The sequence below is a fragment of the Canariomyces notabilis genome (genome assembly GCF_033297395.1).
Source record: "Canariomyces notabilis strain CBS 508.74 unplaced genomic scaffold N656scaffold_16, whole genome shotgun sequence".
Taxonomy (NCBI): domain Eukaryota; kingdom Fungi; phylum Ascomycota; class Sordariomycetes; order Sordariales; family Chaetomiaceae; genus Canariomyces; species Canariomyces notabilis.
Window position 1 is genome coordinate 135,876 of NW_027041838.1, and position 16,702 is coordinate 152,577.

At 53.8% G+C, this 16,702-nt stretch overlaps 5 protein-coding genes across 5 annotated transcripts; 2 read left to right on the top strand and 3 right to left on the bottom strand.

Annotated features, from left to right (window-relative positions):
* Window positions 1–1,875: 1,875 nt before the first annotated feature.
* On the bottom strand, window positions 1,876–6,287 carry N656DRAFT_846285 (uncharacterized protein; the record flags this gene model as incomplete). The annotated part of the gene is made up of 6 exons (XM_064819229.1): window positions 1,876–2,781; window positions 2,923–3,150; window positions 3,209–3,969; window positions 4,134–4,466; window positions 5,439–5,840; window positions 5,903–6,287. The coding sequence occupies 6 exons, from the start codon at window positions 6,285–6,287 to the stop codon at window positions 1,876–1,878; spliced, it is 3,015 nt and encodes a 1,004-aa protein (XP_064668636.1).
* Window positions 6,288–8,102: 1,815 nt separating this feature from the next.
* On the top strand, window positions 8,103–8,763 carry N656DRAFT_780858 (uncharacterized protein). Its single transcript, XM_064815459.1, has 2 exons — window positions 8,103–8,146; window positions 8,214–8,763. The coding sequence occupies exon 2, from the start codon at window positions 8,259–8,261 to the stop codon at window positions 8,604–8,606; it is 348 nt and encodes a 115-aa protein (XP_064668637.1). The 5' UTR covers window positions 8,103–8,146; window positions 8,214–8,258; the 3' UTR covers window positions 8,607–8,763.
* Window positions 8,764–10,123: 1,360 nt separating this feature from the next.
* Window positions 10,124–11,251, top strand: N656DRAFT_755944 (NAD(P)-binding protein; the record flags this gene model as incomplete). The annotated part of the gene is made up of 3 exons (XM_064813112.1): window positions 10,124–10,719; window positions 10,783–11,061; window positions 11,134–11,251. 3 exons carry the CDS (start codon window positions 10,124–10,126, stop codon window positions 11,249–11,251), a joined length of 993 nt encoding a protein of 330 aa, XP_064668638.1.
* A 1,413-nt stretch (window positions 11,252–12,664) lies between these two features.
* On the bottom strand, window positions 12,665–14,071 carry N656DRAFT_712662 (glycosyltransferase family 15 protein; the record flags this gene model as incomplete). The annotated part of the gene is made up of 2 exons (XM_064811834.1): window positions 12,665–13,463; window positions 13,518–14,071. 2 exons carry the CDS (start codon window positions 14,069–14,071, stop codon window positions 12,665–12,667), a joined length of 1,353 nt encoding a protein of 450 aa, XP_064668639.1.
* A 532-nt stretch (window positions 14,072–14,603) lies between these two features.
* N656DRAFT_790577 (amino acid transporter) lies at window positions 14,604–16,649 on the bottom strand (the record flags this gene model as incomplete). Its single annotated transcript, XM_064816899.1, has 6 exons — window positions 14,604–15,152; window positions 15,207–15,286; window positions 15,351–15,975; window positions 16,042–16,223; window positions 16,341–16,401; window positions 16,500–16,649. 6 exons carry the CDS (start codon window positions 16,647–16,649, stop codon window positions 14,604–14,606), a joined length of 1,647 nt encoding a protein of 548 aa, XP_064668640.1.
* Between the last annotated feature and the right edge of the window lie 53 nt (window positions 16,650–16,702).

Sequence of the window (16,702 nt, forward strand, 5' to 3'; positions counted from 1 at the left end):
GATGTGCTTGCGCGGTGAGGTCGACGGGCAGGACGTTGACGAGTTGTCGCTGCGGGAGGAAACGGTTGATCGACTCCAAGCTGACTCCATCTCTGGGGCTGAATCTCTCCCCTCCACTAGCGCCACTGGTGAGATGGTGAGATCGAGGCTTATTACCGGTATGTACTGCCATTCATGGATCATGGATCTTCGGTTGTCCAAAAATCCGAGGCATGAGTCCGAGGGACCCAAGCAGCGCTTAAAATGTGTCAGATTGTCCTTTTCTTCGTAAGACCGCAATCAGCCCAATCAGAGCACCGCTCAGAGCCATGGTGTGGATCAAATTCTTGGGTAGTTTCGTGCTAACGTTACACGTGTACTTGGGGGTGTAGGGACAATTCGTCGGAAACGGAACGTCATGTCCAAAGCAGCCGAACCAAGAATTCCCTTGCTCTCAATTAATTGCAAGTCGAAGCAGTAAGGCTACGTGCCAATCAGGAACCTTCTTTGCTTGCAATTCCTCGGCTGAGGTGAGGCTCACCCCCAAGGCTTGCTGTGCCCTGCCTAGTCGGGCAGCGACGGTCCACCAACCATCACGGGTGACCGTTCGTTCTGTCCAGTCCATTGGCGTTAACCCCTGACCGCCGTACCACCATCTCACCACTGCGCAACGACCTATTTACCTTCGACTGAGATCAATTTCGATTCAAACCCGCTCATATGTACTGTATTGTACAAGTACCAGTGCACGTCTGCACTAACCCTCATCTTAATGCCAATGATCGCCTTTAGTTTATGGTAATTCTCTAGCTTTTGTACCCTACATGTGTAGGGCTGAACGCGCTTGAGGCGAGCGAAGGGCTAGGCTCTGATTCATGAAAATGATGAAATTATTCTGATGGGTCCGAATGCGACGAGAGGCATGAGGAGAGGGGTCTGCTCTAGCCGGAGCTGGTTCTGCTGACGGATAACAACTTAACAAGTCGAGCAACCTCGCGCGGCGACACTCCACGCGGCAGGAGCGCACCCTGCGATCGAGACCAGGCCAGCTTTCCATATTCTACCAATTCGTTGGGAGCGCGGAAGTTGCACCTTAACTTCTGCGCTTCACCTTTTGTTCCAAATTGGAATGCCGGCTTCAGAGGAAGACCGAAAGGGTACCCAAGCAGTCAGGATCTACGGACTGGGAGCGCTCTTTGCTGCTTCTGACAAGTTCATGTTCATACACTGCACCTCGCTTGTGTTGGAGCCAACACTGATCATGTTCAAAGGGCCACAGCAGACTTATCCAAACGGTCTTGCATTCCTTCCTGAGTTCCTGTCGGTATCTACCTACACTCAATAGCATCCTACCACTAGCCTCAGATCCACCCGCGTCTCTCCTACCACGACTGACGTGATTTCAACCCCGGAACACAATCATCTTCCCCAGAATAGTATGGATCCATCGAAAGGTCAAAAGAAGCGTAGTCTTCTGGACAAAAAGTTGGTGTCACCCCCGCGGCAGGAATAACGGCCTGCTTTCCTGTCAGATACCCCCATGCCGAGCAGAAAAGTCCCAGTATGCCCCCTGGAGACTCGGGCTCCTCCATCAACTTCAACAGCTCACCGAGGTTGGGGGGTCGGATTTGCTGAAGCAATGTCCTCAGGGGCATGGCGTGTGTCGGTCCCTTTGGGCTCTCGCGTTTACCAAGAACCACAGGTGGAATGATTGTCAGCCGAACAAAACAGTTGGTTTCAGCCCCGGTCTCGAAGAAGTATTGTATGGCCTCGCAGATGCGCCGCATCGTGGCGTTGTCAGGGTTGTACAAGTCCCAATACCTCCGCTCCATAATCTGAATAACAAGAGCGGCACATACGATCTCCCAGACCGTAAACTGACATGGGTTGCTCAGCTTAGTTGACACTAGATCGTGCGGGGACGACACCAGCATCGAGGAGCAACTTGGTCATAGCGGAAGCTTGGGGCGTTCGACCAAGCGCGGCGGACAGGAGGAGGGACATGCTGCCTCGAGGCCGCAGCAAGCCTGGATCGGCCGCCACTTTTTTCCGAATGTAATCAACAAAGCCCTCCCGCGCGAGGTAGTGAAGATAGGAGGCGGCGACCCAAGGTTCTTGGATCTGCATTATCATCAATTTCAAGGTGAAGCCGGTAATGGGCTTCTGTATGAATTGACGGTAGCCGAGAAAAACAGGTGACTTCAACGACTCGTTATTGTGGTGGTTCGTTGCTCTCCCAAAAGCATCCAGTAGCCCATCGTCAAGTCGAAGTTCTGCAGGTGGTCCAGGGTTCAAGAAGCTACGGTGTGTATCTCGAATCTTGTCTATGGACTGTCTTGGGACCTCACGTTCGTCGATCATGTTGTCAGTTCTCGCAAACCAAAGCTGTGCAAGGAAGAGCCGTGCGTAGTCTGACTGGCAGGGTAGGTATGCAGCGTTGGTTGAAAACTCCTGAATGATGCTGCTCTGGCAGACGAAGTCCCGGACAGTGCGGTGAAAGAACTGGACATGTTTCCGGAAGGATAGGGGTATATCGTCATGCTTGTCGTCTACGATCTCCAATAGGCCTCTCGTCAGACTGTCGAGTTGGTATTTGGCTTCGAGATGCCGCCGCCGGATCTCCTCGTCAGAATACGGTTCGAATTCGCACCTCATTGGGAAACCCGGATCGTCCAAGTCTCGAAGCCAGGTGACCATGAGAGCACTCAATGGGTACATGAAACGGGGAACTCCAGCAACAAGGAGCAGCAGTTTGAAAGCCTTGGCCTGATCAACAGGATCGATAGACATGAAGATCTTCTGCTAAAGCTTGTTGAAGTCCCCCGGGATGCCTTTTAAATGCTCTCTAAGCGAGTGGATGGGATCGTAACGTCCAATGGCGTTGAGGAGACTACGGATGGCAAGAGTTGCCCACAAGAAAACCCCATCAGAAGCGGCAGCTACCTGTTCCACCAGGTCGATATAGCACTCCTGGACTTCGGGTCGCGCAAACGTCTTGTCCTTCTCGAACATTTGCCGGCCGGCGAGAACCATGTCGGATCTCGTTAGCTCATGCGGACGAATGCGCCGTTCGTCCGAGAATGTATCTTCGAACTGCCTATGTGGACGAGAGCTGGCCAAGATCTTGACATCGGGGTGGGCGGCCCAGGAATTCAAGTCATCGGCCAACCGCTGATGTTCAAATTCGCCAACATCGTCTCCGCCATATTCGTCAAGCCCGTCGATGAACAGACAGAAACGATAGCCGGGTTGCGGGGATCTTTGTTATCAGATCGGTGAAAGCCTTCTTGATGTCGCTGGAGCTGAAGAAGAGGTTGTCGAACGATTCGTCGGCATTGGTCTTGGAGAAGCTTCTGTAGGCTTTTGGGAAGACATCGGGTATGAGTTCCGGGCACTGGATAAGGGTTTCGAAGAGAATGGAACGGTAAAGCCCTTCCAGAGAGTACTGCAACCGCTCCCCGGACAACCAGAAGAAAAAATGGGCAAAGACGAGCTGTTTTGCACCGGCCCACTTCTCCAGCTCCGTCTCGGTTCTTTCGTCACGTACGAGAAATTTCATCATGGTCGACTTGCCGGAGCCTGCTTTCCCTGAAATGTGGAATACGCCGTTCCCTTCTCTCAGCCAGTGCTGAAAGCCCGCCGCTGCCTCCCTTTTCCGAACCCATTCATCGCTCTTGCCCTTTTCCGAATCCGTGTCTGAACTTCCTTGTAATATCCACCTGAACGTTTTAACCTCGGCAGGGGCCATATCGTTTTCTCTTCGATGAAGCGATCGGAAATACAGCTGCTTGAGGATTCGAATCTCGGGCGACGGTCCAGTCCTGCCCTGCAGCAAGCCGTCAAGACTGTGGCGTATCTCATGTAGAAGTCGCAACTGGTCCTTGATGTCGCTGTCTGGCGGGTCCAGGATCTTAGACTCAGAGGTGCCACCAATGGCGGATTTGGATTTCCTGCCCGTGGTACGCCGGCGGAGGAACTTGACGCAATGTGCTTTCCACAACTTGCAAGACATCGTTTCGGAGTCTTTCTAGCTGTTCCGCCGCCTCCGACGACCGTTTTACAACCTGTGATTGAAAGTCGGATAACTGAACCTGAATCGCTACCTGCCGTTCACTGGAGAAACCGAGGAAGTCGAACCTGTCAGCAAGGCTTACGGATGAGTACTACGGCAAGATAGCTAGCTGGAGCGTACTTGAGGATGCAAATAAGGCGAATCATAATCTCAGAGCGGTATTTGCCCAGCTGCTCTTCGAGATCGAGTATTTCGCCCCTTTTTCGCATAGACCCGAGCGCCAGTTTCGCGCTCTTCCAGGTAGAGCCGTTTGCTTTCATCGCCAGCGACTCGAGCAGGTCGACTAGCTTCCAAGCGACTTTCTCGCACTTGCTGCCGAGTTCCCTTATAGCGGCCTCATGTTCGGATTTCATGTTGCTGGTGGGCCACTGAGCCAGCGGTTCGACGACGGCGCGGAGATCGTAGATGACAATGCCTATGTGAGTGTTCTCTGAGAGATTGCCGGTCTTGAGCACCTCCAAGGTCCCGGTGACAATTTTGTAACCCAGTCGATGAAAGTGAGAATGCTGGTTGCGAATCCTACAGCGCTGATGGGGTCCATTGTGTTTGAATCCGACCCAGCTCAGGCTGGAACCGAAGATTGTCCACTGCTAATGCACAACCGGGGTGAATGCAGACACTGAGAAGAAGAAGTCCCTTCTTTGAATTTGAACGTGCGATGCGGCCCTTTTGTGAGGGGCTTGGATGTCTGCTTACTACGCCTGAAGTCACGGTGCAGGGCGGCACATCTAATGTCGCTATTCGCTGCCTTGGACCAACCGCTTTAAAGTTCACCGAGGTTGGGTCAGCTTGGGTGGTACTGTTCGAAATACGCCCTCTTGGTGTAAGCTAGGGAGTGGCCCACTATAGGGGGAAATTACTGTCCTGCGCTCCCACCTGTATAAAATTGGCTCTAGAGAGCCACTGTAGCCTCTATTCCTCAGAACCTTCAATTGATCAATCAATCTAGAAGACAACCACAAAGAAACCATCACCAGTGGCTATTTTGGCCCGGTAAGTCCACCCTGTGATTTCCAACAGGTACAAACTAGGCCTTCAGCTCTCGGCTGCTCGGCCGTGATTTATGAAGTTCCGGGTAATTACCTAGGCATCCACCGACTTCCAATTCGCTACCTGTTGTGTCACTGACATCCATGATGTTCTGCAGTTGGCTAAGTCTCTTGTACAGCTTGCGTCTCGTACAATACAACCGTACACTGCAACAAGTCACGGCTCCATCAGGACTGGGACTTGCGAAACAATCTCATTCAAACCCGCATCGACCACCAGAAAATGCACCATCGAACATCTGTCCTCCGAGACAGAAATACTGTTCCATGCCCCCGAACTTCCACTCCTCACTCTTCATGTTCATAAACGCAAGTAACGGTTGAGCTGCCAGAAGTACCGCACTCGGTGTACTTGGTGCCTCTCTGTCTGATGTCCAGGATCTGGGCACCAGACACACCGATCGTCCCGCCAGAGGTGGTGCCGACGCTGGCGCCGGTGAAGGTGACGGTGCCAAAGTTGGCCAGGGGCACGAGGGCGCCGTTGGACTCGAAATCCTCGACGATCCACTCGGCGTTGGTTTCGCACAGCTTGGCGTCCTCCTCCTCAAAGGAGTGCTTCACGGTCTTGTTTGTGCTCAGGTTGGTCAGCGTTACCGTTCCCTCCGAGGTGCTAGAGGCGGCGACCGTCATCCTGATCTGGTTGCCCGCCGAGATGTCGAAGCCCGAGAAGTCATAGGCGTAACCCGGATACCACTCGTACCAGGCGTCATAGGAGACCTTGGTGCCCTTGACGTTGAAGTCTAAGGATTGTTTCAGTTAGTGCTTCCATGTCAGTTCCTTGATCGTGGAGAAGGAGACTTACCAACGCCAGTCTGGAGAATGGCGCGGGGACAAGTGTTGCCGTCAATGCCAACCCAGGCGGAAGCAGAGTAGAGCTGGTTGTTTGAGCCACCCGGAGGCGGCTTCGGGGTTGGAACCGTGATGGTACCCGTCACCGAATTGTATCCGGACCCGATCAGAACGGCACCAGCCCAGTTGTTCGAGTACCTCGCATGGGTTTCGTTGTTTGACCTCCTGATGGTGAACCCATCGGGCTTCATTCTCGGGTTGGATTTGCGGGAAGCTCGGTGAGCAGCAATCCGGGGTTCGCGGCGGACAAGTTTGACACCGTCACCGAGATCAATCTCAGGGGCAGGGAGAGCCAATGCAAGACCACCGAGGGCCAAGAGGGCAACTGTGCGCTTCATGTTTACCCCTGGGAGGTTCGATCTGGTCAGACAATTCTGGATCGCTTTTCGGTTTGAGTGGGGATCTGGGGATCGAGGCTCGAGAAGACAAAGCCCAGGACAGGAGAGAAGGTTGGAAAAGCCGGTGTTGTCCTGCCTTTTACACTTGTCCTGTTGTATGCCCAGTTCGGACCTGTTATGGAGCTGTCCAGCCTGGCTAGGTATGTCGAAATTCCAATTGTTCTCAACGGAGAAGAGGTGCAATTGCATTTGAGGTACCGAAGGCTGCATCGGGAGGTCCTGAACTCAGGCAGGTGTTGGCTTGTTGTATACTGCAGTCACATCCTCTTCATTCTCATCTATTCCGCGTCCCACGCTACAGCATTGTCGATACTGGAACGCTAAGTCCGGCCCCTTCAAATAGCCGACGGTGTGCCAGGCGGCGCAATATCTGGGATAGACGGGCATGCTGTCAAGCAGTAAGCGCAAGATGAGTGCTCGGTTAGATCAAGCCGATGATGATACAATGGGTAAGGTAGATGAGCAGGCGCTGATCAGCGCCTGCTCGGCAATGGGCTCGAGTGCCGGATTGCTGTAGATCCTAACTGAGACTCGATGGAACGGCAAACGAATGGATGTGCGGTCCCGCCGGGGTGGCGGTAGTCTGAGGATGAGCACGGCATGTGGGAGCCTACTAGGAGCTAAACTATTCGATTAGAGTGAGAGTCAGGAGGGTGGCCTAAATTGCAATTTCAGTTGTTAGACTAGCACTCTAGCCCAGAGTTGAAGTTCTTAAGATACCTTATTGTCTAATAGGTTGTTGTGCCACATCAACTAGGTACAGGTCTTTTTGAGTTTTGATTTCGATACCTAGGTGAGGTACCTCAGGTTGCATTCCTAGAGATGACATGGACTCAATGAGAGCAGGTCAGGAAGATTGCAGGAACCTGACACATATTGTTGGACTGCGCGGCTTGGTCAAGGCCAGTTTGAGCCCGTTTGGAGCTACGTTAGCAGCGTGCTAGACTCGAGCAAGTTGGCTTGGTATTAGTGTTCAACGGTCCTTGAGGCTTAGGGGCGGAATTGTAGTCCGAGCACAGGACTTTGGAGTGAGTGATGGCACTGTCACACTCTAGCCACTCCATTACCGAACATTAGTTAGGCCTGGCTCTTACATGCGAGTTGTTTGGTTCAGCAACTTGAGGCTGTTGGGATCATAGATTCCCATCAAGGTCGGAGTTAAACTTCCTGCAGGCCAGCAATATCAGATACGCACCAGACATCATGATCATTGCCTGCACCGCCTAGAACATATTATACTGTTGTCTTCTATGGAATCTGTGCAGCAAAATCCGTAAAAGACATCATGAGTCAACGCATTGCTGGCCCTTCGACAGCGTTCAAACTCACAAGATTCAAGTTAGCAACCGCACCACTTTCTGACATCTGGTGGCAACTAGTTGTAAGTACCTAATAAAGATGCTGCTCTACCATGGCTGTAGTGTATAGGATACCTCGGTAGTGCATGTACCGATATGAATTGAGCGCTTCAAATATGAGGATTCGAGATTCAGGGGTTAGGGGTCTCGTGTGCTTCAAGTTGAAGTCAACTCCGTGCATTCAAGTTCTAGAGGTTGGTGAATGAGACCTTGCAGTTGAAAATATCACACGAGTGCATAAATGACCCGGCTAATGAGCAACTGGATCCTCATGTGTCCTCGAATCTCATATGCCTTGCCAGCCTGAGGGATGGCGACTCAGGAGCAGGGACGCAAACATCAGTGACATCATCCATTTACCTATGTAAGTGGGTTCACGCAACACCACGCTCTATATAAAGTAAAGCAACGAAATCATACCGATAAATGGAGACGTTTGTTGTGAGCTCATGGCCCTTATCTTTTCATACTCAGCATCCCGCACCACCCTCTAACAACCAATTCAAAGCTACTCCCACCAACCTGAATTTACACCGGCACCAGACCAGACATCATGCTATCCATCCGGCACACCGTCACAAAGGCTTTTGCCTCCCAGGCCGCTGTCCGTCAAGGCACCTTCCGCAGGCCCATTGCCCTGTTCTCTACCTCCTCGCAAAAATCTGTCGAAGGCTCATCGGGATCGAATTCTCCTTCGCAGTCCCCCCGCATGCAAGACAAAGACCAGGTGCAAGCCGAACAGCAGGCCAAGGACCCTCAGAAGATGGCAAATCTCGGCCAGGAAAGCAACAGGTCCAAGCCCGAGGACGTGACGGGCGGATTGCACACCCAAGGCGTCAAGGGGAAAAGCCGGGACGATGAGAGCTTGGGAAAGGCTGCCAAGAACAAGGCGAGTGGATGAATGGCCTGCAAGGGATTTCGGGTTCAAAATGATGTTGGACAGAAGGTCATGCTATGGTCTTTAGTGATCTAAATATTAATAGGGTACCTTACTTTATCCACGGGCTGTCTAATTTTGGGGACTCCCTGATTCAGATGTTGCCTTGGTCCCTTCTGAGATCCATCCATACTCCACAGCTTCAAACAGAAACTTCAAGTCTACTCTTAAGAACCGTAAGACGGCAGGATTGAAATCATGATACTGTAGGTACCTCTGGGGGTACCTACCTACCTATGCGTTCTATTTGCTTCTCCATGGCCCATGCCAAGTGTTACACCGGAAGAGTTTGGCTTATTAGTCCAATGACTACCTAGTAGTTTGTGTTTCCTAGAAGCTTCCAGGTTGCTGCACCGGCCCTGTGTATGTGACTATGTGGAGCACCTCCGGGGACCGGGGTATCATCCGGGCCCTGGTTTGCATTATCTCCGGACGACCTCACTCCGGCCCCATATGCATCATCATTATCTCCAGTCTATATCTCCGGGCGCTCATATTCTTCGACACCTCAGGGGTCGGGACAATACTGTACGGTACCTAGTCACCCGCAGTTACAGTATTACGCCAAGTTGCCATACTACGTGTAGACTACATCAGGACTGTCCGGTTGGTCACTCGAGCGTCCTCGTGATTCGTATACTGCACGTGCAGTCGAATCACTCACCCTCAAGCCGACCTTCATTGTGGTTCTCGGACCAGGGCGGTTATAAATGGGCAGGATTTAATGTAGTTACCGAGAGGTAGGGTACCTGCAACCGATTGTATCAGCCGCGCTCAGCGGGTCACTTAAACTGCACTTAACCTTACTTGCTGGGTACACGACGGCCTTGTTCGGGGCCACCTACTCCGTAGCTCAGACTACATGTGCACAACGTAGGTACGGCACTCTCCCAACAACACGAGAATGCTCTGTTTCACCAAAGAATGTGCATGCATTACAAATCAGATTTCCAATGTCAACACCTGCTGTCTGGCACAGGGCCCGCCTGCATGTGCCCAGTCTGTCCTTGCACCCTTTATTATTCCCTGCCCCTTACATACGTACAGTAGTTTATGTGGGCAGTGGAGCAGTTCTGGCTACCCCAGTCTGCAGATGTGGCTAGATACCTACCTTGACAAGGTCGATGTGCATCATGGTGTATCCACTCACTCAGGTTCGGACTGAGACAGGAGAGATCGGACTCAGATGCTGCAGGGCAGAGTGAAAGAATCTTGGCTACGGAGATAGGATTTGGCAGGCACCATATCCACGATCAACGGGGTCGGGAAGGACAGAACATACCGACCTCGGAATACAAATATGTAGATCGATGCCCTCTCCCCGAGGTTGTCCGGCATCCTTCATCAGAGACCTTACCTAGTATCCAGCAAGACGAGATCCTACCTTAGCACCCTACAACTCACCACTTTTGAGCCCCTTACCCCTTATAGACACGCATTCAACTCAACAGTCAACCCCTTTACCCGCATCGACCGCCGCCATGTCCAGGGACGAGGTAATGAAGCAAAAGCGCAACCTCCCGCTGCTTGTCTCTCGAGAGGCATGCTCCGGCAAGACGTACATCGTGACAGGGGCCAACGTGGGGCTGGGGCTTGAAGCGGCGCGGCACCTAGCAGCGGTGGGCGCGGGCAAGGTGATCCTGGCCGTGCGCAACGCCGGCGCGGGTGCGGCGGCCAAGGCCGACATTGACGCCACGACTGGCGTGGCACCAAACGTCGTCGAGGTGTGGTCGCTCGACCTGTCGAGCTACACCAGCGTCAAGGCGTTCGCCAAGCGGGCCGAGGCTGAGCTGGAGCGCATCGACGGGCTGATCGAGAACGCGGCCATCGCGCCCTCCAAGCGCGAGCTGGCCGAGGGCCACGTTTTGGCTATGACGGTCAATGTTTTGAGTACCTTTTTGCTGGCTGTTCTGATGATCCCTGTCATGAAGGCGAAGGCGGCCAAGGTCGGAGGGGAAATGCCTACGATCTCCATTGTTGCGAGCAGAGTGAGCTTTGATTACAAGGAGGCGTGGGACAAGATCAAGGATGATCCGATTGTGGGAATGGATGATGAGGGATTCGAGACGCTGATAACGTTCGTTCGGCATTCCAGTTCATTGTCCGCTGCATCAAGCTGACAACAAAACTCTTACCTTAGGTATCCCACCACCAAACTCATGGAGATTTATGCGGTCAAGCACCTCGCCGGTACCCTACTCCCTGTTGAGAAAGCAGGCGTCATTATCAACGTGCTCTGTCCCGGCCTCTGCACCACGGAGCTGGTCAGAAACATGCCCGAGGAACAGTACAACGCTGTTAGGGAACTGCAACGTCTTTGCGGACGCACAGCTGAGGATGGAAGCCGCACCTTGCTTCAGGCAGTCATGGCCGGAAAGGAGAGCCACGGCCGGTTGCAGCATTCGTGCGAAGACGGCGAGTAAGGAGCCCGAACCCATGAGCAGATCCCTTTTATCGAGAAACTTGTTTGCTGACTGCATCCACTCAACAGGAAGGACGTACCGAGCTGGGCTGCAGAGGACAAGGAGGCCCACAAGCGGACATGGGACGTTATTGCTGCAGAGTTGGAGGCTGTCGAGCCGGGATGTGTGGCCAGGATACTGCAGTAGAGACGCTCAGGGGTTCGGCTGCAATGGGCATGTGTGCCATATCAGCCTGAGCGGTTTGCCACGATAGGACCGGCGTCAAATTTTCCATACTGTATCTAGGGCCTCAAGTTTCTCTACTCACCTCGGTTGTTGCTAAGGACGTGAACACCTGATCCCACGGAATCAAGTGCATTTTCGACGAGACCCAAGGGTTAGCATGGCGGTCCGTTTCCACACTCAACTGGACTTCCTCGTATCGCGGCTGCTCATGCACGGCTTCCTCCTTTTGGTAGGTGTCGCCACCACTAGCTTGTCGATGCTACAAAGAACAAGTGAGCAAGTTCTCAGTTTCATAAGGAAATGAACCTCCCAGTTGTACTCTTTCGTTCCCAATTGGGAGGAAGGAAGAGTCAAGGCACCTGCTCCTGGGGTCGTAAAGTGGTGCACTCCCACACTAGTCTTTTAGGAATAACGGAAAGACCCAACCTTGAAGTCACCAGGGCTTCTTCAAGTTGCTGGAACACTCGTGGTTGCAGGGAAACCAAATATACCGTATAAACTCGTCAAATCCGCCCTCTTCTACTGCACGATCTTGAGCCTGGTGACCAATCCCAGCCTTGCGCTATGCAGTGCGCTTCAACTTTGCTGATGCGCTGCGAGGTCGAAGTCAGGGTTTGAAGTGGGTGGAATACAGGGTTATAGACGTCGCTTGGCTTAGACTGTGCAGTAGAAGAGGGCGGATTTGACGACAGTACCGTGACCGATTGCAGTTCATCAGGCTTAGATCCCGTGTCCTGGCTGGGTATACTGTTCCGGTTTCTGGCCTCTGAATGAAGGGAGAGCCCAGCCAACTCGCATCATGCGCCATATGGTCAATCCTTTTGCCTCACCTGGGAGTAGCGTTGAAGCCAGACACGTCTGGCGCGGAATGAGCCCAACATCAGATGAAAGGGGTAAGGTACCGGTCAGCTGGCCCGTTCCTTCCTCCCCCAACAAACGCGCCACTGCTTCATATGGCATAGATTAATGAACCCTACTACTAACCTAGAACAGAGCTTGTTACCTATTGGGATTGACTTCCAGTCACTTACCAGAGGTCGTGGGTTCAACTCCCACACGTTGCGCTACCCAGTTTTCTTATAGTGATTCATGGAGACTGGCCGGGAGAGGCTGTTCATGGTATCTGCCTGGCATTGGCTTGTGGGTACAACGTCTTAGTGGTAGACAGTACTTGCTGAGGATTTGTCGAACTCTGTGAAGCCTCGAGGGTATCGGGGGATAGAGGGTTCTGGGGGATCTAACAGCTCTGTTCACTTTTCTTCTTTCTTCTTTCCACTTCATGAATTAAACCAATCAGTATGAAGCGCAGCTCAGGAGAACACCCTAGGACGATACCATTCCTGGTCGTTTCATGAGCATCAGACCTCATAGCGCCTAGAATCTATCTCTCATTGGAATGTTAATGGTATAAGGATACCGCCCGCGGTACTTCTCCCACCAAGACGGGCGATGGAAGGCCGCGGGTGCCTGCAGCGCCGCTAGGCAGATGCCGCGATTATTCCTCCGCCGCAGATCCGGGCACTGGCAGCGGCATCCAATCGCCCCTGGGCTCTCACTCGACCACTCCCCATTCCCGAGCGCCTTATTCCCCGGAAGCTGCCCGCCAGGGGCGTTGCCGGGGCACTGGAAGAAGGGTTCGTGGTGGTATCCAATGTCGGAAAAGTGGTGCAGCCTGTCCGGCGGGAGCAGCATGTGGACGGCCAGGCTGTGCACGGGCGCGTCCCCCCACCGTTCGTAGTAGAAGCCGCCTAGGCGGTCGAGGTGGCGGAAGAGGCCCTGGTAGGCCTCGCCGCGGAAGAAATCCAGGTCGGCGATCTCAAAGTTGCTCCAGTAGTGGCAGAGGTTCCACCGCTCGCCTTGCCGATTGACGTGGTCTTTGTTGAGCCACGCCTTGAGCTTCCGGATGGGCCACGGCTGCCACGTTTGGTCCATCATGGCGTTCCACGCCGGTGTGCGAGGGAGGTTGATGTGCACCCGAAAATCATCGACGGCTCGGAACAGGCTCGGACAGGTGTTTGGCTCCTCCCAGAGCGCGATCGTGTAGCCGTACGACTTGTTGTGGCATGCCATCTCGACGAAGGGGTCGTAGGTGAGCGCACAGGTGAATCGGACGCCGGGCTCGAGGCGCCAGTACCATTTATACTTCTGCAGGGCCTTGTGGGCGTAGAATGTCCTGGTCGCATGTTAGCGATGCATGCTTGCGGCATGTCGCGGGCGGCTGCAGTACCCGGAGTAGAACCGACACATGTGATGGTATGATTCCTTCCCCCCGTTCCACACGCCATTTTTCTGTTGCTCAGCCATTGACGCCCTCGCCTGCTCCGGGTCAATCCACTCAGGATATGACCAGTCTTCCTTGGGAATTACATCGAATATCGCCCCGCCGCTCACGGACTGATTCATGGCGCGGATGAACGCAGGGTCCCATTCTTCGTTGTTGAGAAACACCACTGGGTAGTGGAACCACTGGTTGAACTGCTTCTCAATGCTTTGAATCGTGTTGCGCGCCTCATTGATCTCCGAATTCCGAGCGAGCATGACAAACGCTGCGTTCTCGCGCGGCTGCGACGCAGCAATCTCGGGGTCCCGGCATTGCGTAGCGAACGGGGCGTCGAGGTCTTGGGGCGGGCGCGGTACGCTGTAGATCTGCGCGTGCAGGAGGGACTCGAGGACGCAGAGACATGCGACGAACGCAGCTACCTTGAACAGTGTATTGAGACGTCGCGGCGGCCGTCGCAGTTGCCGAACGATGGCCACAGCGAACGCGGGCAAAAGCTTCATGTCGGTTGCCCGAGCATTTTGAGTTGCTTTGCGGATTCATCAGAGCTGACGAGGACTCAGGGAGTCCACACACCACAGCAGGCGCCGAGGAGCTGGTTCGCCAAGGTTACATCGAGGGATGATTCTTGGCGAAACAGGGGCCAGGTTGCTTCGTGAACGACTCTCCTGATCTCTTGATCCTAACCGAAACCTCGGCCTTCAATCCATTCAGGGGCAACTATTAAGATATAAACTTTGAATTGAACCCATGAGGAGCTACCTTAGGTAAGTATTTCTTTGGACAGCCAGTTACAAGTACCTGCCCTAAGAAAGATCTTTGGGAGATCACCGATTTACTGTGTACAGTACAACTGTGGAAAATCTCTGGGCAAGCCAAACCTCGCAACCGAATTCCGAAATTTCCGAGCTCCTCGGACCTGGCCCGCTGGGGGTGAAAATGCTGACGAAAACACGAGAATGCGGGCCGACCGCCCACGTCACTCCACCAATTTACCGTTGCAAGGATTATAAAACTGACATACAGCTTAGGTACTTAATCATTCGAGCGATCCGCGACGCTCCCCTCTGCTAGCTTGCCAGTCTCCTTTTCCCTTTCCTCCAACGCCCTTGGCTCAGTGATGTCCACGCCCAGCCTTATCGCCTCGGCCACCTCGGCAGAGGGCCCCGTGAACCATCGACGCGCCCAAACGACCCAGGATCCGACAGCCAGGACGGTAAGCACGCCGACAGCAACGGCCGTGTAGTTGAACGTGTCGCTTGTGACTGGGTTGGCGGTCGGCAGGCAGAACACAACCGTAATGAACCCAATCCATAAGCAGGCGACAGCGGCGATGGGTCTGGAGAGTACGCCGAGGTTGAAGGGCCCCTTCATTGCCGTGAAGGACTCGTGGCATACCAAGCCAATGAGGATGGGCAGCCCGTAGCTCAGGTAGAGGCCAATGGTCGCGATCGAGGTTGCTGCTGCGAACGCGACACTCGACCCGAGAGAGGGCAGTGCGAGGATAAACGAGAGAGTCGCAGACAGCCAGACGGCACGGATCGGGGAGCGGAAGCGATCGTCGACCTTGTGGAAGAATGGATGCTACAGACGAGTCAGCGGACGTTGTCGGTCTTTGGCCCATCAAGCTGAGCTTACAATTCCCCCATCACGGGCAAAGGCAAACATCATCCTGCTATTGCTCGTCATACTAAAGAGCCCACAGTGCCAGACACAAACTGGTGTAGTCATGTCAGCATGCCGTTTCCGTTTCAGGGGTCAGTATTTCGACTAAGCACGTACCCATAACCAGCGTGAACAGGACCAGCGCTCCATCCTCACCGGCGACATCAACAAAGATCTGCAACACAGGTTGCCCATACTCGCTGCTCAGAACTGTCTCAAAGTCCTGGATCGAGAACAATAACGCCATCAAGACGAAGAAGCCAAAGAGGGCGCTGAAGCCGACGCTCGAGACCACCCCAATAGGCGCGCTCCAGCTGGCCCTCTTGGTCTCCTCGCTCAGGTGGGCCGACGCATCGAAGCCGGTGAGGGTGTACTGCGACAGGAGAGCGCCGCACACCGCGACGTAGGCCGGGCTGGCCCGGATGCTCCAGCCTTCGCCCTCGAGGCCGGTCCCGTCGTTGAAGTGGCCAAAGACGAAGGAGGCAGGCTGGTGGGTGGGCGCCTTGGCGAGGACTGCGATGCAAAGCGCCGTGATGCCAGCGCTGTGCAGGACAATGGACGCGTTGTTCAGGTAGCGCAGCGTGCGGACGCCAAACGTGTTGACGATGCCGTGCGAGACCAGGAGAGCGGCGTAGATGCCGATGGTGATGCGAGGCGAGGGCGTGAAGTCCGGGTTCTTGACGACAATGGCCGTGGGAATCAGGTTTGCTAGGCCAAAGGTGATGCCCGTTGTCACGGCGACCTGTTGAGGCTCGTCAGATTCCAGCTCCATGTCAAAAGCATGAATCTACCTAAGTAAGGTACCTACCTGTCCAAGAAGATTGTACCAGCCGGTGAGCCAGGCCGCAAACGGCGACCACCGAGTGGGCGCAAGCATGGCCGACCAGAAATATGGCCCTCCGCTTGTGGGAATAGCGGAGACAATCTCAGCCATAGCAATGGCGACCAGGAGGGTGAAGAAGGAGACGAGAATCCAGCCAATCGACATGACTGAAAGTAGTGGCTGGTAGTTAGTAGGGTAAACCTCATAACCAGCCTGCGCTCGACATCCGATCCCCAGTTGGAATTTTGAATATCATCAAAACTGAATGGGTGTTGGTGACGTACCAGCTGGCCCTCCCGTATTCAGCCCATATGAGAAGAGCGTACTGATGCCTGTGATGACGCTCTGTTGGCGGTCAGAGATGCATGACCCAGTGATAGAATATCCATCACCCTAGAATCAAAAGATATCTGGTGATGAGTGGCATAGGCGGTGAAACGCACAATGATTGAAAAAGAGACTCCAAAGTTGTGTGCCAATCCCCAGTCCCGCTTCAACTCCTGTTTGTATCCAAACTGCGCCAGGCGGTTCTCATCGCGCTCCTCCTCGCTATCGGAGAGCCGCCGCTCAACAACAGGCTCTTCCGTCGCCATCGTCAGCAGTACTGATAATCAATCGGTCAGGATGTGAAGTCTTCAGCTAGGCA

Coding starts and splice junctions, on each gene's coding strand:
- N656DRAFT_780858 (XM_064815459.1), top strand. CDS start 8,259: ATGCTATCCATCCGGCACACCGTCACAAAGGCTTTTGCCTCCCAGGCC.